Here is a 26,767-nt window from a genome sequence, read left to right as displayed (position 1 = left end):
ACACAATTTTATGTGGCGTGCTGTTACTTGGAATGGCCTCACAGTGCAGAGGTCGTGGTAGCCATCTCAGAGGGTGGCCATTTTGTTACTTTCTGACCACTGAAAATGGTATGGACCAATCACAGCTCACCGTGTTTTTTTTTTATTTTGTTTTTGTTTTTTTTTTTAGCTCAGCCCTGATTGGCTGTTTGCTGAGCCCTGAGCAACTGTCATGCCATTTTCAGTTGACTGAAGTGATAAAATGGCGGCTCCCTGAGATGGGTGGATTGTGCTGCTTTACTCATATTCCATGAACGGAATTTTAATCAGAATGCCATGTTTTGACTTATCGGCCTGCGTCGAACATATTCTTTTCAAGAAAATTGTTGGGTTGGCCTCCCCTTTAACCAATATATTTGCCAAGCTTTTAATTCCTCACTAACTCCTGCTCCGTGTGTTTAATAAAGACGTATGCCACGAGAGAGCAGAGCATATGCTAATTAATTTCTGTTGAAAACACCAAGAAACAAATTATTTTTGGGGGAGAGAGTGTGTATTAGAAATTGCTCTGTTTTCAGCGGGCGATGACCTGATAAAAAGCAGATGTTTCTTTTTACGTGATCCGACCAATCTGCACACATGTTGGGACTTAGCTTTTGAGGAGAGACGTAGCAAAGTTCATAAACAATGAGCATGTTGCTTGTTTTAACCTTTTGTCCCTTCATGCTAACACGGGGTCACCGCAAATGCTGAAACAGTGACATTATACGACCAATTAACACATTGTTGAAAAGGCCACTGTCTTCATAAAAAGGCCTCATGGTCCAGTTGAAGTTTGACTTGGCTTCCATTCAGATTTGTCGCATGTGTAACATAACTTTTAATGTCAACATGGGCTCAAATCAGTATTGATGGAATCTTGATTGTTTTGGCGAACGGCTTCTATGGTACATGTGGTGCTGGGTGAAAAACAAAATCTATCACTTTACAGGCCATTTATTTATGGCGATAACGATATACCACAATTTAGATTTTTAATCATTCTATTAAAAAAAAGGATACAACACACTATGACGACTTACCTTTTCTTTCTTTATTTTGAAGTGACGTAAAAGAGTCTATTAAATGAGAAATCTATCCTTGAGTGCTGTTATGTAAAATGATCAAACGTAAACACAAGAGGCACAGTTGGCTCCGTATTTGTGTCCCAAATTTAGATAGCATGACATGAATTAAAATGACAGTTTGAGACATTTCCCGTAATAAAGTAAAAGCAATGAAAATCACTTTTCAAAGTTGCACAGTTTGAAGTTTCTGATATCTATCTTTTATAATGCAGCCAGAGCAGAAGATCAACAACACCGAACAATATTGCACAAAAGTGGCAGCCGTATGAAAGCAAACACAAACATTCTGTTCTATGTTTCCGAAATGTGTAGCCTTGTAGGGCAGCCAGAGCAATAGATCAACAGTGCACAGCATTACCGTGCAAACATTGCAGAGGTATCAAAATAAAAACAAACATCTACATTCTGTTTCAAGTTCCAGAAATCTGCAGCATTCTCGTGCAAACAAAGCTAGCAATGTAAATAATTAAAATTAAATGTTAATCATACAGAGTGGCTCTCCCAAAAAGGCTCCTGTTTTTCGGATGACTTTTGTTTTTCCATTTCACATTTTCTGCTCCATGTCGGACTTCTTGAAGCAAAAATGTAGTCAAAAGATGCCCTCCCTCTTTTCGGTAGAAGTTACCTCTCGGCCTGCATGGGACGCTTCCTCTGTGTGTTGTGATGAATATGCAACTTCTATATCAGGCACCGCTATTTTTGCCTCCTTTGTCCTCCGTCGTCGAACCCGCATGTGTTTAATTCAAAAGATAAATAAAAGCCGCACCATGTCGTCATTTCTGAACATATGAATAAAGCTAAAGAACCATTAATTGTGGCAAAATGGTTGACCATAACATGACTTAAATATGGGGCTTTGGTATTTGTCAGTTAAGTGTTTGACTATACTATACACATAATTAGCACCAATCTTAAAGACACAGTGCAGTTTGACTTTGACCAATAGGGGGGGCGTCAGATGCTTCTTTCTGACTTTCAAGTTTTACTTAGTGGTTCAGTAATGTCGTGCATTGCGATCACGCCACCTTTGTCGCCCAGTTGTGATGCTACATAACGCTGAAGGAGCATTCCCGTCCGTCTAAGATCGCACACGTGGGCTATATATATGGTGACTTATTGCAATTACTCCTTCATCCTGGCCCCGCATCCACGGCTGCACCCCACCCCGAAGCAATGCCAGTAAACTGTGTATTGATCAGCATGAGTTGCTCCGACATGAAAAATAAGCGCAGCAGAGCGGGATGCTTGTGTCAAGCTCTGCCAATGACATTGAGAGGGAATTTCAAGCCCGAAGGCCCTTTGCGAGCAGTCAGTCTGCTCTTTTGTCCTTTTTTTGGGGGGATTTCCACAATTCACTAGCTACTAAATGTCAGCTTCCAGCCAATGACCTCACAGCCATATGGGGAAGTGTGACAAGAAAGTCTTCAGTATGCCACAAATCCTCCAAGATAATTGATGCATGCAACACTGTTTCCTTTTTTTTTCCCTGAGCAGTGACCTCTTTGAAAGCTTCACTTTTAATAATCCAACACGGATGTGTGTGAAGGAGTCTGTCGAGCGCTCTTTTCTCATTCGGGCTAACCAGATGGAGAAGGGTAGAGAAGCAGCTATAATATTAAATATTTCTACCAGAGCAGATTTTGATCTGACTTTGTGAATGCCATAATATGACTCACATGAATAAAACATAAGGATGACATGAGCAACGTTGCCTGCAGGAGATAGCGATGCGAGGATTGTCCTCCACTCTGGGAAAAAAAAAAAGAAGCTACCTTGTTGCAGTGTCCTGATCATTGTGACCTTGGCACTGGGGATACAGTATACGCACTTTTGAATTAGAGGTGCCAGGCTGTCATTCTATGGGGAACCTTGAATAGTTCATGTTTTTCTTACATAATGTGCCTACTTATGAAAGGTAATTAGAGAAAGGGCACTTTCTTTGTTCGTTAGCAATGCAAAATATGGAGGTTAAACAGCAGCGAGGCAATTTGTACTCACAACTTTAGAGACTGTTTGTTTTTTCTGGTCGCTTTTTGCTTTTATGTTGGTTTATTTATTTTTTTACAGCCATATGCTCCTTTTGAGACCACTTTCATTAAATTCTCCAGAGGAGCTCCTTTAGGTTAATACTTTAAATGAACTTACTTTTGTCAGCTCCATTGTGAAGGCCAAGGACAGTTGGTAGGGTGCCGAAATGCAATGCACCATAAATTGAATGCATAACACCAGGATATTGTTGCAGTCTCGTGCAAAATGAAAAGACTTTGGGTTTCAGAAAAGCAAAAACTAAACATGGAATGAAGATATAGATGTGTTGCATGCCGGAAAATAAACCTTGACATTTTTTTTTTAAATGAGGAAACATTTTTCATTTTTTCATATAAAGTGAAAAATAACCAACAATTGTGTTTTTTTTTGTTTTTTTTCCCTTTAATCTGACAGCTCATTATTGCGTCTTGGGAATTGTTTGAATCTGTCCAATGACAGTAATCAAAAAGCCACAAAGCACAGCAATAACTAAATGATCAAAAATACTTGTAGTATAAACATAATAAAAATGGATTGGTGATTTTAGGCTAGTGTAAATCCTTCAGGTAGATAGATAGTTACAATATGTCCCAAATAATATTGTCATTGCGATAGTGGCCCAAACGTATTGCAATATGATTCATATGGAATTGTATGCTTTTCTCTGACTTTGACCAATCAGGTGCAACCTTAAAAGCACATCATCATCCAGTAGGTGAACGGATATAGGGGCATTACAAACACTAAATAACCTTTCAGAAATCCTTTTGTATGAGCAGATGGCATTAACATATGGCCACTGACTTTCCATTTGATTGCTGTGATTAAACTTATTGCTTAAAAACCTTTCAATAGATCATCCAGTTTTGATTAATGCCATTTCAAGAGGGTATTTTTTATTTATTTATTTTTTTAGAAGGGATAGATTTTATGCCATTTCACAAATTGCAACCAAATCCTCTTCACTTGCAACTGATTAATGAATTGCATAATTAATGATGGCTTATTTCAATTTTCCTTAGCAGAAGCTTTTGGTTGGGGGAAGGGAGATGCTTTTTCGAAAACCAAAAGAGGAAAAAAGACTTTTGCATTATTTCTCTGCTGGAATAATGTGATAATATGTCACATGTGTGCTGCATACATTCCGATACTTATTTTGTTTTTTGTTTTTTAAACAAGCTTAACTGATAAATGATACAAGAATGGTGCTAAACGGGTTTCCCCTGTAAATGACTACGAGACCTAATGTTGGGAATTGCTTATGAAGCCATTACCCAGTCATCCCATTTGTTTTAATTCTCACTAAGTGGATTTCCACAGTCTCTTGAACTGACCAGATGTTCAACATTTACTTGATCACATCACTTGCATTTCAATAACTGCCGCACAAACCCAGTCGCATAAGACTTTTGAGGTGGGCCTAAAACACTACAAGATGTTTGCTTTTTTTTTTTTGCTTCTTTTCTTTTTTGGGTTGTGTTTTATTTTGTGCAGCAACATATGATAGAGTGTCACAAGGAGCATGTGTCAAAAGCCTGAGCGGGGTCAAGCCACTGGGCCGTCTTTTCTTAAGGCCTCTTGTGAGAAGCAGCAGGCCCTTTAGGCTGCACACTCGGCGAACATCTGCGAGGTCAGCGCCCCCGTCTGGGGCAAGTGTCTGCACCCGCGTGTCAACTTTGTACCTCAGTCGAAACCACTAAGCTTTGAACAGCGCCGCAGAGCCAGAAACACTTTTGACTGCAATTCAGCTTGGCATGAGGCGCAGAGGAATAAACAAACAACCGAAGAGGGGGGAAAAAAAAGTTTGGAAAACAGTTTTGCAGAGAAAAAGCCTTCTCTTCACAGGTAAAATAACAATATAGTTTGAGCAAACATAATTTTATAGTGCAATTGATACCCAATTTGGAATGAGTATCATATATAGATGGGCAACGCTAAATTGTGAAACTTTGTCAATGAATGTTGGTGGAACATGGTGTCAATGGTTTAATAATTTCTTTATAGCTTCCCAATCTCTAGTTTACTAAATAATCTATTTGAATATGCAGTTTTCCTTTGATTTACGGACGTAACTTCAAATATTTAGTATGTATCACAAGTCATCTTTCTATTGAAAACAATCGATATGCCATTAATCGCCCGACATTGTGCTCCTTTTGGTGTGCGTGTCATGATCACCAGGGGGCAGTAAAGTGCCAATATGACATAATACTAATACCTACTGTTTCTCACAGAAGATAAAGATTATATATCTATGAGCGTTGTTAGAGTCGACACCGTATGTCTTTCTATATACGGGTTACTTGTAAGTCAAGACTCCACTGTAGATGCTTTTAAATTGTATAATTACCACCAAAAGAAATGCAAAGACTCCCCAGATGCAGAGTTTATTATTTTTATTTTTTTATGTAATTATTACTATTTGAATGCAAGCTCACCCAAATAAATGGGAAGCAAAAGCTTGCAGGCTCCAGTCGGGAGTGTTTGGTGGGTATATTGTCATGCTTCAGCCAAAGTGTTTGCGACAAAACTTTGGGCGAGAATAATGTTGCATGTTTTTATCTTTGATCACATGACAGCTGGAAGTTGTTGTTTTTCCAACACGTGATCTATTACCGCATCCAAGTTCAGATAAAACCCCAACTTTTTCAAAGAGTACCTGGATCTCGTCACCAGAAAATAGAAGTTTATTTTTCCATGATGTCCCATTTCTCATTTGTGATTATCCTCTTGCATATCCTTTTTATCCAACCCAAAGCATGTTTTTCCCCAGCCACTGATCGCCATATTCTAATTCAGCGAGGCCCATCGATTGAGTTCTGACTGTCCCTGTGAGCCTCTACCGAGAGCAGTTGGCATGTTGACAATGATGCTCCTATTTATGCATCCTGCTTGTCAACCTTTCACACTTTGAGGATCAACTTGTATGTGCTTGCTTGCATAAATGCAAGGTTCAGAGCATGAAAAAAAAGGCATTTCTTGTACTAAAATTGATCTAGCTTTGTCTTTTCACTTATTTATTTTTTGCTTAATATTTCCTCATATGCGCCAGCATGTTTATAACTAATTGACATGAACATATCACACTTCCACATATTAATTATTTCATTGTGGGCGTTCGTACAAAGTACGTTTAAGTGACCTTTTCGATGGAGTGTCTGTATAAGGTGCTGCAATACGATGTCAAGCCATTCACATATAGATATGAAACACTGTGGATAGATACTTTCCTTAATGATATTTTCATTTTATTGCTAACATGCCCTAAAGCATTTTTGAGAGTCGGATTTGAAACCGTGACCTAAAATAGCCTGATTTACAGAGCTTTGAGCCCATTATAAAGAGATACGTTCACCGAGAAATGAGTCACTCTTCTGCTATTACGTCATATTCAGTAATACACACAGTATGATATGTTACATAGATTGCATCGAGAATAGTCGAGAATGTTCTTATAATCACAATATACTATCTCCTTTTTGACTCATGTTATGAATGTAATATAATACGTTTTCAAATACAAGGTATATAAATAAAATTGTATTGTATTATTGATATGTGGGTAATTCTAAAAAAATGTTCAATTGATTATATACAATATGTCCCCCCCCATGATCCAGCTACATTGATCAAAGCTGGAATAATTTCCATTGTTTCTGGCTTCACATTGATGCAAATTCATTTCTAGTTCAGTTATTCATCAATTTAATAGATATGATTAACAAAATAATTCTTCACTGAAAAGTCCTCATACCCGTTTATTTTTATATTCGCCTCAATGTTATTTTTAATCAACTTTCATTCATTTGTATTTATTTTTTTGCTCAAACACGATCTCTGATTGGCGTTGGGAATTTATGTCAAGCATGCAACACAGCTCAAGGCGGCAACGAACAGTAGATTTTTAAGACGGCGCAATTCATCCGCTTGTGTGGATTTAGCAAGGAAGGAGATCGTCTTGACAAAATAGTCGTGTACAGCCTTTGCAAATTCAGAGTGAGATATAACAGGAACCCAACTATTTGTCGACGTGTATGGAACGACGTCGCAAACAAAAAACGAACCATAATGAATCAACACCGTTGGCAGCCGTACAAGGCAGTTGGTCTAGGATTCACCAAACAGGTGATGCTGCCTTATTTATGAAAAAACTCAATCATAAATCTTGTGCTCAAAGAGTTACGTACATATGTTTTGTGGAAAAATTGGTAACAGTTTGTAAATGAGGGCCATTGAGAGTACACAGAGAAGTGTCGTGCTGCTAGATAACAACACCAGCTGATATTTTTGAGAAAAATATATCTAAGTCTTTGACAAAATTGTTGTTCATTATTCCGAACAATCTCAGCAGCAGGTTAATTTGATATGAAAATATAAAAATTGTATACTTCTATATATTGTTTATGTTCCAATATTTATTTGTATGTGTGTGTGTGTGTGTGTACAGTATGCATGTATGCGTGTCATCACTTTGCCTTCTGTTCTTCCTACATTCCCTTTTCTTTAGACTCAAAATTGTGACAGTTGTCTATCTTTTTATATTTAGTGTCCTGGAGCACATTTTCATTTTTTCCACATTTCATTGTGTTTTCCGTGTGCCGTGCCAAAACAAAATGTATATGCATCTGACTGAGTGCTCGTGGCTGGCGGCTTCCTGTCAGCCGTGACAGAGGTGGAGGGTCTGAGATTGATGGCTTTGTGCCACACTGACAGCAGCGGGTAGGCAGGAAGGAGTGCGCGCGCACCTGTGTCACAGCCTCAGCCGTGCTTGCTGATCATAGGCGAGCGTTGACAGGCAGGTGCGCGCTCGGCAAGTTCGTATTGTGTCTCCCCGGCGACACATATGCGGCAAATGACGGTAACGCCGCGGATAGCTTGTCGAGACATGAGGTCACGGCTTGTTTTTTTTTATTCTGCCGCCTTAGCTTGGCAATGATTGACTACATCTCGGTCGAATAAAGATACTCCTTAACCTAATGAATTTTTAGCTGTTTATTTATTCCTTTTTACGTCCAGAGTGTTGCCCGTCTGTAGCCCAAAGTCTGCTGGGATACACTCCAGCTCACCTGTAACCCGTAAGAAGGCAAAAACTATAGAAAATGGATAAAGGAATATTCACATTCAGTAATGTGATGACCAAGCCCTTCCAGAAACAGTGAAAAAAATGTGAGTAATTTTTTATGTAATTATTCTTGGTTTGAGCTATACTAAATATCCAACACCCGATGATCCCAAATCAGTAACACTAATTCCAACTCATTTTACATTACCCTTAAAAATAAATGGCTTACATTTTGCCTTTGCCCACGCTGCAAAGACTCTTCGTAACTTTCATAAAGACCTTCAATGTACTTTTCTGACACTAATTACTGTAATACCTTTCTTTTTAAGGAGGCTTTGGTGGCATCTCATGACATCTTAGGGCATTTCACAAGGAGCACAAAAATTCCCATGGATGGATTTTTATAATCTTCATACTTCATCAGTTGAAGTGTAGTTGTGTAAAGGTGAATTCCATCATTACCTGAAAAAATAAGAAGAAAGTTGCTGCCAAACTGTCGAACCCCCCAAATTTCAAGCCAAAGGTGGTCTCATTTCAGGGCTTCCTAGAAAGGCTAAATGCCTTAAAACACACTTTAAATGTGGACAAACATTACAAAACCAAAGTTTGGCAGTTCATGCAGTGCTGTTCTATACCTCTGCCAACTAAAATCACAACAGAGAAATATATTGTTAATCAATACCTTTCTGTAAAGATTCTATAAATAAAAATGAAGCACTATTTTCTACCTAAGGTAAGGTTTTTAAATACAACCTGGAATTGGATATCTTTTATTGAAGTGTGCTTACGATTGCCTTTTCCAAAACGCTTTCATAAGTGTGCCCTGCCTTGCTGAAAGATCCCTTTGAATAGCAATAATTTATGGGTGGATCAAGTGCCTAATCATTTTTCCACCCACACATGGATCCCACCACTCACTTTCCAGTCAATCAAACTTAATTACCTTCATCAGAATTCATTGTCAAATCTGTTGAGCTTTCAGAGACATCAGCACCTTTCGCAGATGCAAACAACACATGTGGACTTTAGTTCAGATGTTATCTTGAGTCCTGTTCCCAAAGTCGCCATTCACTATCCAAACGTGCCACTCATTCTGAATGCTGCCCTGGAGATAAGAGCCAGACTTAACAGACGTCTAAAAAGCTTAGACATCTCTTTCATCTAAATATCCTGAGTGGTTCGAGTAATTCGCTACCTGTCCTGTCCATAGCACCAACAGCATCATAAAATGTGATACAGGTTTAATAAAAAAAAAAAAAAAAACATGGTCTGTACATTTTCAACAGGCTGGATGAATTTTCTTCTGTGACACTTTTAAGGGAATACTTTTGCACTGTTGTGTTTGCAGGCATTCTCTGTAGACTGAGGACATTTTTATCATCAGGGCATTATAGCTTGCCCTGAAGACAAATTTTAAAAAAAATGCTTTTGGCAACTGCAGAGAGAATAAAATGGAATAGAAACTTGAATATCACTCAATAGAGAACAGAATCAAAAGACAAGATAAAAGATCCAAATGTTGACTTAGCACCAAAGTGAAAATTGAAACCTTGCAAATGCTGTCATTTGGAACTCAAAAAAGTGAAGTTAATATTTTTTAAACCTATTTTTCATGATCCAAGATAAACATTAATAGGTTCTACCTCAGTCATTGCGGAGTTTTTGCGTCATCCCCAAACAAGCAGCAAATTGGCTAGTGTATTGTAATTTAGTTTTGTAGTTTCACAGTAATTGACAAGCAACACAAAATGTTCAGTTGAAATACTTACATGTAGCCGTTTTAAAATCTGACCCCAAATTCACTTCTGTTTATCTTTAAATCAACGAAGAGACGCATATGGACAAAAGTACAACTTTAAAGACTTATGCAATTTCTGAATGAAAATGAGCGAAATTTCACCTTTGGAAAAAGTGCGGTTGTGGATTCGACGCAGCTGGGCGTCCTGACACAATGACCCCTGAAAGTATGTCAAACGAACATCTGTCGGGGCCTCGGCATGTTTGGCTGTGGTGTTACCGGGCAGAACTACTGAATCTGAAAGCACATGGAAATATGGATGGAAATAGCAATATGGACACTCAGGGGCGAGAAAGTTGCTGATAGCGGAGCCAGGAGAGTGTGTTGGTTGCAACATTGAATGCATTTCTGCCCCCCTACCCCCCACCCCCTCTACTTTACCGCCTTCCATCCTCCCCTACTGTTTCCCACTAGGGACCTGGCAGCATCCATCCAGATGGAGGGTTTATTTTGGTTTTTGTTTGTTTACTTATTCATGCATCCAGCTATTCGGGGCATCGCATGGGCTTTCGTTCCACCACGGAATGCAAATCGCCGCGGCGGCTAATCCACTTTCATCTCTCCCTTGTCGACATCCAACATTTCTCTGTGCCTCTCCTAGCCTTTTTTTTTGTGCAGGAGGGCTCGGATGACTCTTATTTCCCTCCTTTGGGCACACACTGACCAGTCATTCGCTCTCTACCCGGTGCATGTCAAGCAACATATTTCACCTTCCACCCACCTCGCACATCTCCCAGACATTTGCAGCTTCCGGCCTCCTTTCCCACTCTGATCATGGTGCTATGCAAGAGCTCATGGCAGCACCAGAGTGGAGGTGACAATATCTGAGACGCATGAAACACATGCACCACTCTGCTGTCAGGATAGTAATGATTATAATCATAATAATAATTTCAAAAAAATCAACACACTTTTCATTCCTTAGAATCTCAAACAAAACTGTTTCAATTATAAAGCGAAGAGCATTTTCCTTCCTTAATTGTTCTGTCTTGCTACCATATCCTTAGAAATTGAAAAATCAATCACAGTCGATTCTGAAATGTGAGATTTGTTCGCAAGCAGTTTGTCTCATAGGAAAGGGAGTTCTAATGATCAGTGGTGGTGGTGACATTGCTGGTTCCGAGCTACAGACAAAATTAGAACTTGGGCTTTGATTTCTTTTCTGCAAACGCACCCACTTGAAACCTGTAAAACTTGTGACGCGCAGCTACTCTTTGCTGGTCTGGAAGTCCCCGATTACATCAGTGGCCGGGAAAGTGACCAGAGGTCGGCGCCGTGAACATTCATTTACACAAAGAAGCCAGTGAGCTTAGTCATTCACTGCTTTTGAAACAAATATGCAGACGGTGATTGATTCTCAATTTGAAGTCAAACTGGTATAACGCCCCCCCCACCACCACCACTCTGTCTGACTGAGCTTCAATGCTCCTACATTTTTTTTTTGCATCTGCTGTACACTATGTGCACATTGATGTCAATATATAACGTACCACATCAAATGTAATGGACTAGCATAGAAGCGGAAGTTATGCTTGAACTTGGTCTCGACCTCAAAAGAGATGGAAGAACCTGAACTGGAAATGAAGGTGCACATTAAAGACTTGTTTGAAAAAGTTTCTCAAGTTGTTGTGTCACAGCTTTTGTAAGGTTTCACTGCTTTCACTGCGGGGGAAATAGGAAAAAGGGTTTAGAGAGAGGTAAAAAGAAGACACATCAAACAAGTGCATGACTGCTGTCCTTTGGGCACTTGTGTTGCCTGTAATGATGTGTGTTTGAGTGTGTGTGCCTGTGTGTGTCTGTCACAGCCCAAAAGGCTGCTGAGAAGGACTGGGCTGAAAGGGAGACAATAAAAGAACTGGACAGCAATGCGGCACTGGAAGGGTGAAGGCCGAGTTGAGCAGTTACTCGTTCGGGCAACCGAGCTTGAATTTTGGTGCTTCAAAGTGAGCGAGAGATGAGATTAAAAGGAAGCATCATTACAGTCTCTCCACCTAGCCATAAGGAAGCACCCCCCTCCTCCTCCCAGCGAGGTCTTTGTTTCACGGCTAATGGTCGAGGTTAATTGCACAGGTGACTTTGTGTGGGCGAACAGATGGGCACAAATGTGCTTAAAAACATTACACAGAAACCAACCCCAAAAAAGACAATAAAAGCACAAGTAGGGTTTTGCTCTCCCTTCTGCTTATCCTATTTATTTCATCCTTCGCTCCCTGCTCAAGGAGGTTGACTGAGGTGAAGTTAAACTCTCAGCCAGTGGTTTCAATTCATCAAGCACATGGTCTGTAACCCCTCATTAGATCTCATTACAGAGCAAATTAGATGCAGTATGAGGCTATTTAGAGGATAGTGGATCGTCGACATCTCCCCTATGCACAATGATCCTCATGTCTGACAGTCCAATTTCATCCGTCAGCGGAATGTAGCGATTCTTACTTTCCTCTGATGAGTTAAAGTATCGGTCCAGCCAAGATGGCCCATTTTTCACTGACAAGCTTAGTTTAAATATTTTTTGATCAGGAAACAAAAAAAAAATCTTTTGTATCTATTCATTTTGGAGAAATTAGGAAATAAGTGACAACTTGAAAAACGCCTACTTTTTTTTATGAGGAATATGGCCACGCCCCCTCCGCTCTCACTATGTCTCTGGGAGAGACAAATACACGTTCTATTGGAAATCATTGTACTATCATTGCTTATAACGTCCAAAAACCATGATCAATTGGGGTGGGGGGTGATGGGATAAAGATGTGCCTGCCTCCTATCAGCCGCCATCTTGCTCCTGAGAATTGATACAACTTTAGTTAGAGCTAAATGTCCGAAATATAACCAGTCGGGGTTTGTGTGCGCATTCATGCTCTTGTCTGCTTCAGCCTGTGTAGGTGGAGAATCGATTGGCACAGTATTTTTGATTTTGTGGAGGTGATCACATGAGCTCACGTTTGATGTCAATAAATCCAAACTATTGTGCAGAATGCTTTTATACTTTCACAGGTTGAAGTGGACAAGAGTAGTAATATGCATTTGCACTTTGTTACGCTTGCCTCCCTGCTGTGACGTAGACGCTGAAACCGGAAAAATAACGAGACGAGCTCCAAAAGAGAGTCAGAGCATTTTTGTACTGACGTCATTTTTACATGCTAAGCAATGTTACACTCATAAGTGTCCCTTTAAGAATGATAAAGGAAGAATATGGCGTGTGACAGTAAAGAGTCATGTTGGCTCAGCTTTGGTTGACTAACTGCTTTTGTCACAGGATTGTGTCACACCTCACCAACATTCTGCTATATAACATTGCTTGCACTCGCTCAGTCTCTGCATTGTTTTCTGTCTTTTGTGAAGCGCATTTCTGTTCCAGCGTTTGAGAGACTGTCGAAATGAATCAAGAATTTCAATGTGATTGTATGCTCCATGTTTGTGCCACCTCCGGTTACGTGACAACAAAAGTGTGCACCACACAAGCCTGGACGGACACATTGAGCGAAAAAAGATGATCTGTGCCACAGACTTATTTCTTTATAGTTTCTACCTGATATTTGAACTTTGTGATCGGCACTTTGTTAATGCAGACGGAGAGGAACCTATTTTGTCATTTCTGGCCATATTTTGCCGAACAGCCTGGACAGACAGACACTTATGCACCGCTTTTGCTGCAGCTACTGAACAATAAATTCCATATCCATTTTTATGGAAATCAGTTGATGTGGTCGTCCATTAATATCCATGTTTGTGCTTCATTTATCCCCACATGGATATGCATCACCACTGCTATCAGCTTTTTGCGACACAACAAGCTATCATAATGTGCTGTAAACAAACGCCTACCAGACAGGAACTTTAAAAATTTCTAGAAATTACTCACCTCCGCTCTTCCCTGTAGAATTAGTATTATGATGAACCCTTCAGAAATAGAGCTCTCGGTTCATACGACTTGTTTTTTTTTTTTTCCTCCAAGAACAACATGCAGGAGGTGACAAGTAGCAAATTGAATTTATAAACAGGCTTTGTTGATACGGCTGCATAATTACAGGGATGTCACATACTTAAGTTTACTGGAAGAAAGGGGACATGTTCAAATACTTTGAATGAAAATCAGTGTCATGTTTTTTTTGTTTTTTCACGAAACTTTGTACTTGGCAAACTCAGAAAGTTTCATTAGGTACACCTACGTGCTTGAATTAGAGCCAGTACAAGAAGAAGTAAGAAATTATGTTTATGATGCAGTGCAGCCGCAAGGACTCCGTATACTCTGTGTTCAATGAATACCTTACTGAGACTGTCAATCAAAATCCAAGCGTTTTTATTCTGGCTCGATTTTAAATCGAATATTACCATTGCCTGAAAAAAAATACTGAAACTCAATATTGAATGACTAAACATTTTCCATTAGAACGTGTCTCCCTCGAAATGATCTTGACATAAGCATTAGCCACTGCTTTCATTCCAGCGTTCTCACAACTTCCTTGTTTCATACACTGCCGTTAATTTGTTTTTGAGTAGACTAAAACTTGCTTGTTTGTGCCCGTGCCTCTTTGTCATTGATACAGTAAATGCTTAGTCCTGTTTTCAAGCTAAGCCGAGGCTTGGTGTTCTTCTTCCCGCAGCATATGTATTGGAAATAATTAAATGTCAAAGAAGCTCTGGCTGTCGACTATCGAAGAAGGTGTTTTACGACCTTGTTTCTTTGCTCGCTCCGCCAGTTGCTCCCCATAAAACAGAAAGCCACCACCAGACTCGCGCAAACCGCCGTCACATTTTTCCTTCCATACCTTTTGTTGCTTTTGTCAGTTTCCGCTGGCTTTTTTGCCTTGTTTTCTTCATCAGTCATAATGATTACTTTCCTTTGAACATGAAACGTGTGACAAACCACTTCCTTTCAGAAGGGGACAGTCAGCATTGTAGCCTCTGCATGTATTTAAAAATGTATTGATTCATGTGAATAAAAAACATTTTTTGTGCAACCTTATTAATCTAACTAGAGGAGTTGACCTAGTTAGTAGTAGACTGTGTGGAAGACTCACCACAGGCAATTGCAATTGGCCAGGGTGATTAAGGTGAAGACATTTCATGCAAAGAATGAGATAAAAAAAAATGGTTTATCTCAGGTTTACTGTCTTTAAGATCTCATTCTGCTCTTTTATTTATTTATTTTTTTTTATCTCATTCTGCTCTTAATGATTAAACTCTAAATGCCACCAAAAAAGTACCACAGAGTCCAAGAACAAAAATCCAGCAACTTTAATTGGATCATTACTCTACATTAAGAACGTCTGTTGAGGTGACCGCGCAAGGTGTTCCATCACTCGAAGGGTTCGTCAATGTCTTGGGTCTCAGTCCATCTCAACCCGTTACAAAGATTTTTTTTTCTTTCCTGTAAGTAGAGAAAAGCTCTGTTCTTTTTTTTTTGTTTTTTGTATAAAAGGTTAGCCCTTCTATAATTCCTTTTGCGGGAAAATCATCACTGTGGATAATGAGTACTGCATAAAGGTAAAATTGAGGTCTATCTGCTGAAAAGACAAGCGCAGATGCCGTACTGTTATTAGTGGGAAATTGAATCAAATTAGAAACTAGCATGCTAATTGATTGATTGATTTGAATAAAACTAGTGACACATTAGTTGGTACGGTCCCAATCATGTGCACTAGATTGTGTTTTGCCTGATGAATGTTGGATTTGGTAGATGATGAACAGCAGGTGTTCAGTCTGTATAGAAATGGTCTTTGGAGTCTGAGGGGTTTGAGTTCCACTGCAGATAAAAATGGCAACTAGCCATTGAAGAAATGCTCGTCTCCATGCTGGATACTGGTAAAGGGGAAATCACCCCCAAATTTTCTTGACAAGAATATGTTCTATGCAGGCCCACTTGTCTAAACATGGCATTCTGATTTATATTTGCAGAGCATGAGTTAAGCAGTAAAATCCACCTGGTTTAAGTCATCTTAGGGGCGCGGCCATTTTGTCACTTGTGTCGACTGAAAATGACATCACAGTTGCTCAGGGCTCAAATAATGACCAATCATGGCTCAGCTTCAGAAAACAGGCGAGCCGCAATTGGTCATTTTGGAGAAGTGTGCCTTGGCCACGGACCGCTGTGCTCAAGTATAAGGAGATTTTGTGAGATGGGACATGACAAGAAGTCCGCCCCTAACTGAAATCAGAATCAGAAATCCCTTTATTATCATTGTACTCAAGTGTGCAACGAGATTAGAGAGCTCCCCTCTCCAGTGCAATACAACAATAATTCAGATAAATATATAAATTAGATAAATAAGAGAATAGTTAGTGCAATGGAAAATAATACTGAATAGGATGTATAAAAACACATCACGTTGCTGTTCTGCTTCGTAAGGGTGGTCGTGTGTGTGTGTGAGATGGCTCTTGGAAAGAAAGTTTCTCAGTCTATTGGTCCTTGATTTGATGCACCTGTAGCGCCTGCCAGAGAGCATCAGGTCTAACAGGTGTGAGTTTGGGTGGGTATTGACGATGTTGAGAGCCCTGCTGAGGCACCGGGCGGTGTAGATGTCCGACAGTGGGGGGAGAGGGCAGCCAATAATCCTTTGCGCTGTTTTGACTGTCCTCTGGAGCCTCACTCTGTCCGCCTCAGTGCAGCCGCTGTACCAGGTGGAGACACAGTACGTCAGCAGGCTCTCGATGGACGAGTGGTAGAAGGCCAGCAGCAGCTTCCTGTCCAGGTTGAATTTCCTGAGGACTCTCAGGAAGTGCAGACGCTGGTGGACCTTCTTTACCACTGCTGTGGTGTTGTGTGTCCAAGAAAGGTCATCGGAGATCTGTACTCCCAGGAACTTGAACGTGTGGACCCTCTCCACACACACGCCTTCGATGCAGAGGGGGGGCGGCACCGTCTTGTTCCTCCTGAAGTCGATGACGATCTCCTTTGTTTTTGCAATGTTGAGTTGCAGTCTGTTGTCCTCGCACCAAGCCGTCAGTCTCTGGACCTCCTCTCTGTAGACTGTCTCGTCACCTTCCGAGATCAGACCGACCACTGTCGTGTCGTCAGCAAACTTGACGATGGTGTTGTTACCGTGGGCCGGGCTGCAGTCGTAGGTCTAGAGGGCGTATAGGAGAGGGCTCAGCACGCATCCTTGAGGGGAACCGGTGCTCAGCGTACGGGTGGAGGACGTGTAGGGGCCGAGCAGAAAGTTGTTGGTCAGAAAGTCCTTAATCCAGATGCGCGTGAGGGCCTGGAGGCCGAGAATGTCCAGTTTGGCGACGAGGATGTCCGGGATGATTGTGTTGAATGCCGAGCTGTAGACCACAAAGAGCATCCTTGCATAGCTCTGCTGTTGTTCCAGGTGGCCCAGCACAACATGCAGAGCAGTGTCGATGGCGTCCTCAGTGGATCTGTTAGCCCGGTATGCAAACTGGTAGGGGTCCAGAGTGGGAGGAAGGCAGTCCCTGATGTGCTGGAGAACCAGCCTCTCGAAGCACTTCATGATGACTGGCGTGAGAGCAACAGGACGGTAGTCATTCAGGAGGACGGCGGGTGACTTTTTGGGGACAGGAATAATGGTGGAAGTTTTCAAGCAGGAGGGGATGACTGCTTGAGCCAGGGAGCGCTTGAAGACCCTGCAGAAAACATGTGACAGTTGGTGGGCGCATGTAGAAATATCACTTTTATTTTGCGAAAAAACTGCATTGAAACACAACTTGTGTCACTTCACCACACTTCATGTGGCTCTCTTCTTGGCCGAAACAATTTTTTTTTCCTTTCTTGCCCTTCATTGTCGCAGTCGTGGAAAGACTAATCTCAGTATTGTAACAGTGGAATGTCCATTTTCCAAGTTGACATTTCAAAGCTCCAGAAACAAAGTCATCATGTAAGTGAAGTGCCAACATGACACTTTTCATCCATGTTGTTTGGAACATCAATGGCCTCGTAGCGTTTACTTCGTCCTATTAAGTCACTAATCAACTCATAGCATTGTTTGGCATAAGTAGCAAAGAAAGTGCAAGTTGTATCTTTTGAGTTTACATAGTTTAGTGCGAGTCGATATGGAGTTTTTTTTTTTTTTTAATAAGTTCATAGTGTGAAGGCTAATTTTCTGCTGCCTGCTTGCTTTTAAGCAGCAGTCCAACAGGACCTCGTTAATTGAGCGCCGTTTGGTGACATGGGAGTATGTTGCCCATTTTAGTCATTTAGTTTGTGCGTGTCTGCAGTGCTCCTCCTGAACCTCAGCCTACCAGGCCTCTGAAGTCTTGGCCATTACGAATGATGAATTGTGCTACAGTTAGGCTAGAAGTAGGACAAATTGATCAAAGTGTCAGGTGCCCCTTTGCGATGTCGTGGTCTGGTTGACAACAAAAAAAGCACCAGAGAAGGAGCTGTCAAAAAGTTTCCTGTGCCAGGTGGTTATAGATAAATGTTTACTGTTTCATCCGGATATGCAAATTGCCCTCGCTAGCCTACATTTCAAAGCATGAGTCTCAAAAGATACTGCTAGTAGATTCTGTTATGTGTTCTCCTTATTGTTCTGCAGTTGCAAACACATGCTTGCTCAGGTTGAACCATTGAGCTTGCTATCTGTGTGTAGTGCTGCAATTTGAGATAAGCACTTACTTGGCTTAGACCTTTTTTTTTCGCCTGATAAAGCTGGTGTAATTAAACTTGATTTAATCGGGATTGCTGTTAAGTACAGCGCACCGATAAACAGGTACATCGGTTTCAAAGCAGCTCTTGGGAAAAAGGCTTTGAGGTAGACGGAGAGAGCAAAATTAGTGCAAGCGAAGATTTGCAATTGAATGAATTGTGATAGACATGCAGTGCGTCTATTTTTAGTTTGTCTCTCCTGTTTCGCATGAATGATTGCAAGTCGGACGGTTTCTCGCAAGACTTTCTCTCGTTCTGTAAAAATATGACATTTGCCTAAATTAATAGAGTAGCTTTCATTGTGGGTGTTTTTTTTTTCTCTGTGTACAATTTGTCTACTGTGTGTGTCTTAACTTGCAAAGGATGGATCGTGCAGCACCTTGCTTCTTATTTCGGAAGGTGCAGAAAAGAAGATGCAAAGAAACATGACATAACTATTGAGCAGGAGCACTCATGTATGCGAAAGAACTGAAGTCCCCGGCACCACTATAAGTCACCCTAATGATCCCAGCTTAAAATAATGCCTGTTCCAGACCGGAATGATGAAAAGGGTGGCCCTCTGACTCATTAGCATCGGGGCGTAAAGATAGATGACCCAGATATAGAACCAACGCTTACTTTTTAACTCTGTCGCGCGCCGTGCTGCGTGTGGCCTAGCGCACCAAGCATCACCTACCTGTCTCTTTAGCTATGTCAACTTTCTACTCAAATCCACACCGCAGCTTTGGCTGCACTGTAGGGGGATTATTATTTTTTTTTTTTTTTGAAGGCTGGTTTTGGTGTCATTAACCCAACAGTGATAGAGGGCCTAGTGCATTGAGCGACGGTGCACTAAGTCTTCATAAAGAGCACTTAGCTCCCTTGCGTTAGCCACGAAAAAAGAATATCTGTCAGTGACGATCAGTGGATGCTTTCGTCTGGAGGCTCCCCTGTCAGTATTAGTCGCTAAGCTTTAAATGTACTTTACTCCTCCCGGTAGTTTACTGAGAAAGGACAGGCGTCCCTCAGAGAACAGTGCGGCTCATTCTTTTATTTATTTTGTAATTAATGGAGAGCAGTCATTCAATTTAGCTCTCAGTCCAAGGGGATGGAGCCATCAACCGCAAAATTGCCATTTAAAGAGGCAGGTGGGCGTGGCTTGAATAAAAGGTGATTTACGTGAACCTTAGGGGCACTGCGAGTGTGGTCCACAAATTCTAGTAGTGCATTAACTTTTTTGCACAACCTCCTCTGTAAAAGGTCTCCAGAGCTTTAGCTTTTGCCTTTTGTTTGCATTGAATCTGTTTTTAGTGGCCCACCAGATGGTAATTTTTTCTATTATGTTTTAGATTTAACTGACTTGAGCAGGGAATACATTATGAAGAGAAGGTTCAGGAATAAATGTGCTTTATAATCTTTCGTTGGCATTTGTAGAATTGTTTAACATCTGTTCGCCATCTTTGTCTGCAAATTTTGCCAAGCAACAAGTGGTCGCACAACCACTACTGATAAAAGACAACCTCTCAAGATCTTATTTTTCTTCATTTTTATCTCAAAAAATTAAATCTGAATCAGAATGCCGTTTATTGTCATTCAATATACATTAAGGGTATTTAATGAATGCCTTCATGTATTCAGAAGAATATTATTTTTTTAAACATAAACTCTTTACACCTACCTGTGTATCTAAAACTGTTACTGTGATGGTTAATATTGTTGTTATACTGTATAATGATTAATCTTCTTAAGAGCTAAAGTTAAATCAAGATTTTAGACTGACATATTTGTACTAATATAGCAATTTGCAGCAAGTTGAAATCTCTCATAAGACAGACAAATAAGAAGTCCGTTTCTTGCACGTACTCTGGTCTTGCTGCCGTCTAATATCTTATGCGAAACAGGCATCTGGTGCTATTCGCCAGTCTCTTCAAGTTCCTGGCGGCTGTAGAAATTGTTCACAGAACCCATCAGTCTCAACTTAACTGTATTTATAGAGCACTTTAAAACAACCACCGCTGCATACAAAATGCTGTACATGAAGCAAAGAATATTCATATGACAACAAAGGAAGTTAAAACAATAAATTAATAACATAAACAGAAAAAAGTACAAAACACACACAAAAAAAAATCCCATGCTTAGTCAAAAGTCCAAAAATAAAAACGGATTTTAAGCTGAGTTTTAAAGACGGGCACTTAATGTAATGTTTAACGTAAGGTCCTTACAAAGAGATGGATGTCAACGCCTTCACTTAGTACCTCCAGTCGAGTCTGGTCCACTGACCTTAAGCACCGGGCAGGTGCGCAGGCGTGGAGAAGCTTAGAGAGGTAAGGTGGGGCAAGACCATTTCAAGATTTGTAAAGAAATGAAAGAAACTTAAAAGAATTCCTGAAATGTACAGGGAGCTAGTGATGGAACACCAGTGTTGGAATTGTGTGTTCCCGCTTACAAAAAGGAGCGACCGATGGTCAGATTTGATGGGAAGATGGATGGCGCTAATACAGGGCACTTGAAGCTGCGAAGGAGATTCATCTTCCAGCAAGATAAATCACGCTTCTCATAAAGCCAGAGCTAAAATGGAAAGAAAGAATATTCATGTGTTGAAATGGCCCAGTCAAAATCCAGACCTAAATCCCATTTAGCGTATGTTGCAGGACATGGAAATTGTTGTTTGCAGGTGCTTGAGCTTATTTGCAAAAAAAAAAAAAAAAAGGAAATTTGCCTGAATACAAATGCATATTGTGCTTTTCAGTTTCATTTCGGAAACTGTCATTTCCGTTCCACCTCACAATTAGGTGCTACTTGGTGTTGGCTGATCAAATAAAACTTCAATATAAAAAATAAAAAAAAAAATTAAAGTTTGTGCTTCTGAGGTGGCCAAACGTGAAAAAAGTTTAAGAGTTATGAATACTTTCAAGGCACCTTTTATGAGTCGCAATCACATTATTGCATCTTTTGTGTTGTCCAACAGAGGGTGATGAAACTGGAGTGATGGACAGCCTGATGGAAGCTCTGCAGTCGGGCGCAGCCTTCCGTGATCGGCGAAAACGGACGCCGCGCAACGGTAAGACAGAATGAAACACTTGGCCTTATATTCATTGCAATGTGATCTTTGTGCACTTTCAAAGTCATCACATAACAACAAAGTGGGTGATTACACCGAGGCCCTTTTGAAAATGATCCCGGTCTCGATCTGTTGTTTGCTTCTTTCTCTTTGCATTGTGGATACAAGCATTGATTCATGTATGAAGATACATCTTCAAGTAAACATGCCTCATAGGAAGAAGAATGCATGAGGTCCAATGTATCTCATTAGCTCTCTCTTGTCCCTTTGCAGATAATAAAACACTTGTTACAGTGTTGCCACGCTGCCTGTAGTTAGATGACTTTGTAGTGTGTGGTCACAAAATAATCAGTTCTGCTAAGATGGCCTCTTGCGTTTTGAACTCGAGTGCCAGTTCTGCTTAATTTGACCCTCATTAGGTTCACTGCAAGTGGCCAACAAAAACCTATGAGCATTATATTGGGAATTGTCATTGGTTGGTGTTGATGATGATCATAGAAAAACTCATGACCAGTGAAATACTTCCACTATCTGCATGCACGTAACTTTCACTCAATTTGCTTTTCAAGTTGTGCAATCTTTTATGTTGTGTCTACACTCACTTGTTTATTTGGAAGATTTTTTTGGGGAGAATAATTTGTCAATCCATGAGGGCTATTCAACTTTATTGATGATTTTGTATCATACTAAAGTCTTCAAGTGCAAGTGAGTGTATGCATTTGCTCCATTCAATGCTATGACAGTATAAAGTAAAACCGACCGTATTTTCTCATATAGTGGCCTTCCGTTGTTTATATTTATCCAGGCATTTACTAAAGGGAAGAACCTTATATGTAAAATGCATTTTCATCCAAATTCCTCATGATTTTTATGGTCACTGTTCTATTAAATGCATGCCTCATGTGGATGTATCGCTCATAATTAAGATCATTAGAGTGGTAACCACCTGGGAGACAAAAGGAGATCTACGTACTCACATCAGTTTAGTGGCGAATGGCATGGAAGGCACGATTTGAGGCAATACTGTATGTTTTACCCTTAGTTTAAATTCCATCTCTTTCTTGGGGTTTTAAATCGATGTCATGACATTTTATCACTTCGGAGAGTTGTTTTCTGGGAGTTTCATTCTTGCCAAAATAAATCTCTAATGCTGTTGTTTTCTCTTTTCTTACTCATGCATCCTACCCTTTTCCTCTGGTCTCTTTTCCCCTCCACTCCATCTACAACATTTTTCTAGGTGATCAAAGTCCTTCCAGTCCAGGCTCTCGGTGGCCGACTGCTAACTATGGTTACAGAACCCTAGGTGTGTGTTTTTAAATCCCTTTTTATATTCCATCTCCACACAACAGCGCTCTGCCTCCCGTTGCTCTCATGCTGGCTGCGTAACTCACATCCTTCCTTGTGCCGAGCTGCTCTACAACACCCAGAGGCCTTTGCTGAGCTGTTTTGCGTTGCTTTGCAAGGGCGAATGTGAAAATGCTGGATTTATATGCGTATGCCGAAGAATGACACTAAAAAGCATCATGAGCGGAAAGTCACTGCATTTTTTTTTTTTATTTATTTTATTTATTTTTTTGCTTTCTTGAACAGGTCAAGTCATCTTATGTCATGCTCCAAACAGTCCCAGTTAGACACTTCTTACGCCTTGTAGAATTTTGTTTTTTTCCATGCCAAGCTTGTTCACGAATGAACGTTTCTTAATGGCTGCTTTGGCACAGTACTTTTTTGTCTTGCGCAACCTTCTGCAAATATTTGTCCCATTCAGGTATTAATTTCTTTCATTTTCAATTTTAGTGTGTCAACAGCCTGGCCAAGAGCTGCACCTTTTTCTTTGTATCTTCAGCAAGTGCAACAATGTGCATTTAAAATTTCATGAGCTGTATTTGGGCTAAATTGCATTCAGCAGCGCTGAACAAGCTCTCACAATTTTCTGACTAATTGCTTGAATTCAGTTTAACTACTTGAGGGGCCTTGGGACGTAAAAGATATTGAACCTCTGCTTTGAACATGCAGTTTTGGAGTTTGCTCATGTGTAGAAGGACCCACCTGTGTGTTTCAAGCACGAGCTAAAATATTTTGAATGATGTTTGGTAAATCAAATCCACCAAACTTCTAACAGGCCCTTGTAACATTTTTGAGAAGCCTTTATCGACTCTGTGTTCAAAACCATCACACAGGTGAGGCCGTTTCTCATTTCGAATTCGCATGAATGGAATCTCATGGGAACGGTTGGGACACGTCAACTTTGATTTTATTTTTTACTTTAGAAGGGAGTGCCGGCTTTTTTGTTTGTGTTTGCAGATGATGTCGACCTTTTAGCTTCACTGGAGCGTGACCATTGGTGGTTGTAAATTGGGTGGGTTGAGTCCACCTTTGGGGAGATCTCTACGTTGTATGTCATTTTTCAACGTTCTCAAGTAATGCGAAAGATACGTTTTATTTTTCCCACAGTATATATGCAAATCAGCATCAAAGAGCAAAGTATGCTGGATTCAAGTTCAAGTCAGGAATATCTTACTTGAAAGTGGTGAGATTAAATCTAGCTGTGTTAATAAATAATTAAATTCATGCAGAGAGCGTACGGCAATATAACCGTGCACCAATTTCCAAGCACAACCGCATGTGTTCAGTGACGGAATCTAGAATTACCAACAGTTAAACATATTTTATATAGTCAAAATCAAAGGTGGGCATTTGTCAGAGCTTTAGTCTGTCTGTGAGTTCTCGTCAGGCCCATCAAGTCTGTCCGAATCACTCAAACGGCGTCAATAATGGACTTACCGGTACCACGTCACACACATCTAATGCGCAGCGAAATAAATAAAACAGCGTTGTATACCTTTCAGTACTACTGACCGCAATGAAGTGTCCCATATTGTTTTTGTTTCACTACACTGCGCATGTATATGTCTGTTGTTATTTATTTACTTATTTTTTTTAATTTGGCTTTGTGTCTACTCATCCTTCGTGATGGGGAAATTATGTTCTCGCTGATTGACAAACTCTGCCTGTATGGGTCTCTGTGCACTAAGAGTAAGAGTGCATAAAGAACTCACCGTTCGACTGCACTTTTCCACATTTCCAGCTAATCCGGAATTTCGCATAAAGACACGACAATAGTCAATGTGTTGAATCCTGCAATGGTTTCAGGTCAAAATATGGTTGAGGCAATATTTTTCACTCTAAATAGGGGAATGTAATCCTATACCACCCAAGTTGATTCAGTCAGTGTCCCAGATGTATCCCCTCCTCCTTGTCACAACTATTGTCATCTGACGCTTTTAAAGCTTGATTAACTTAGCGTCCTCTTCAGCAGCCTCCAGTAAACCAACTGCCTCTCTTTGCTTTTTGTCAACCAACGTTGATTTAAAAGCAGCGAGAGTCTGCTTGTCGTCTTTCAAGCTGAACTCCCCTCCAGCTGACTACCTCCGGTGTCAGACTCAACGCAATTCTTGGTGCTGCCAGTCACAATTACGCCCAATTCCACGAGCATTTCCCATTTCCTTGTCTCCACTTTGTACGTGATGGAAAATCTTACCCTGGAGGCTCTATGCATGTGTTATGCAATTACACCCGACAGTCCTAATTCAGAACAAAAAAATGGGGTCTTGGGGAGTTTCTGGATGATAATTCATTAAATACATTGTGATACTGAATCGAGTTGGTCCAAAACGAATGAGCGCATGTGTATATATGAGGGGGGGCAAAAAAGTCAAGCTAAAGTTAGACTGCTCATTTTCTATTTCCTCGGTTCTCCCCGTGGTAAGACAGTTACCTTGGTATCTGGCAGAAGATTGGCAGATTTAAAACGCAAGCCCCTCATACATCTTGCTCCATCGATTTTCGGTCAGGGATGAAAGCCACAGACTCAGTGGGTCGTTCATAGCGAGGGGCATCCCAAAAGACACATCTATCAGATTTCAAAGAGAGGCCAGACAATCTTATATATTTACTGTCTTTTCAACGTCATTACATTCCCAAACCAGGGCTCCAGTCTCCATCCCGTTCTGTGCTCTTATCCTGCTTCACCTTCAGGGTCAGTCTATCTAAAGTTCCATTATCAGTTCTGTATCGTAAGTCTCTTAACGACTTATTTGACATTGAAGAGGGGGCGGGGATCATTTATGCTCTCATTAAGAATATACATGAAGCGATATAATGCTTACCCAGGTCATGGAATTCGAGGTCGACTTTCTAATCTTTCAAAGCCCATTCATTTAATTCAACGGGTCAAATCAGAGCGCAGACCCCCCCTGTATGTTTAATGAAGATGAAATTACCTAGTTTATTTCATGAAATTTTAAAGAAGCTAAAGTGGATGAATCTGCAAAAAGGCAAAACGAAGCGGCCCAAGGGAGGCGCGTGATGGAAAAGATGCTGGCCTTGGTAAACAGCCCATTGTTGTGCTTTATCCCCCAAAGTCATTTTTGCCATAAATAATATTTCACTGCATATTATTGTCGTGTTTGTTTTCCAAATGACCCTCATATTGCAAGTAATTTTGCAGCCGTCTGACTTTTTTCATCTCCTCGTTCCTTGGAATACATGAAACGTACACTTTTGGGATTAATTTGGACACAATGAATTCCCCTCTGCTCTTTTGCAACTTCTCTGGCCGCTCCACTCCAAACAGTGCTTCCCACTCACACATTCTCAAGCATGTATAACCGTTTCTGTTTGATATCTCAGAGTTGAGAGCTAAGGCCTCCTCCGGGCGTCCACTCCTGGTGTTAATAGATGCTATTCATCGGAGCGGCCCTGGAGGCAATCCGGCAGGAAGTGGAGCTAACGTGATTTCAGACGAAGAGGCCCACAGGACTCGGTGCCTCATGCTGTTGCTTGGACGGCTTTAGCAGATTTGAGATATTAAAACGCAAGATGAGAGTAAAGCGGTGCTGTTTGAAATCTATCACCTGTTTCCCATAGATAAGGAAAGGTAAGGCAGATATGCACACTTCTGTGCCACTGCTTTTAAGAGGTGATGTCTTCAGGTGTAGAAAAAGCCTGTACACTTTGGTCTGACCCAAAAAGACGCTTACTTTAACCTGATATTGTTTGGCTTCTTTATCATAGTCGTTTCTGCAATGCAGTGTTATTCAACACTCCATTCCTACGTCAATACACA

General features: G+C 40.6%; 1 protein-coding gene across 6 annotated transcripts in view; it reads left to right on the top strand.

Annotated features, from left to right (window-relative positions):
* diaph2 (diaphanous-related formin 2) overlaps positions 1-26,767 on the top strand; it is a 348,568-nt gene that overhangs the window by 278,319 nt on the left and 43,482 nt on the right. For 5 of the 6 annotated variants that reach the window (XM_088292735.1, XM_088292734.1, XM_088292736.1 and 2 more), the window contains 2 exons: positions 21,550-21,642; positions 22,880-22,945. In XM_088292735.1, the coding sequence (XP_088148861.1) occupies positions 21,550-21,642; positions 22,880-22,945 (159 nt within the window). The remainder of the gene's footprint in view (positions 1-21,549; positions 21,643-22,879; positions 22,946-26,767) is intronic. The other variant, XM_088292737.1, reaches the window with a different exon arrangement.

Source organism: Idiotropiscis lumnitzeri, chromosome 4 (assembly GCF_059441095.1).
Source record: "Idiotropiscis lumnitzeri isolate Australia: NSW breed Sydney's pygmy pipehorse chromosome 4, RoL_Ilum_1.0, whole genome shotgun sequence".
NCBI lineage: Eukaryota > Metazoa > Chordata > Actinopteri > Syngnathiformes > Syngnathidae > Idiotropiscis > Idiotropiscis lumnitzeri.
Note: the sequence above shows the minus strand (reverse complement) of the source record. Positions and strands in the feature narration are given on the sequence as shown.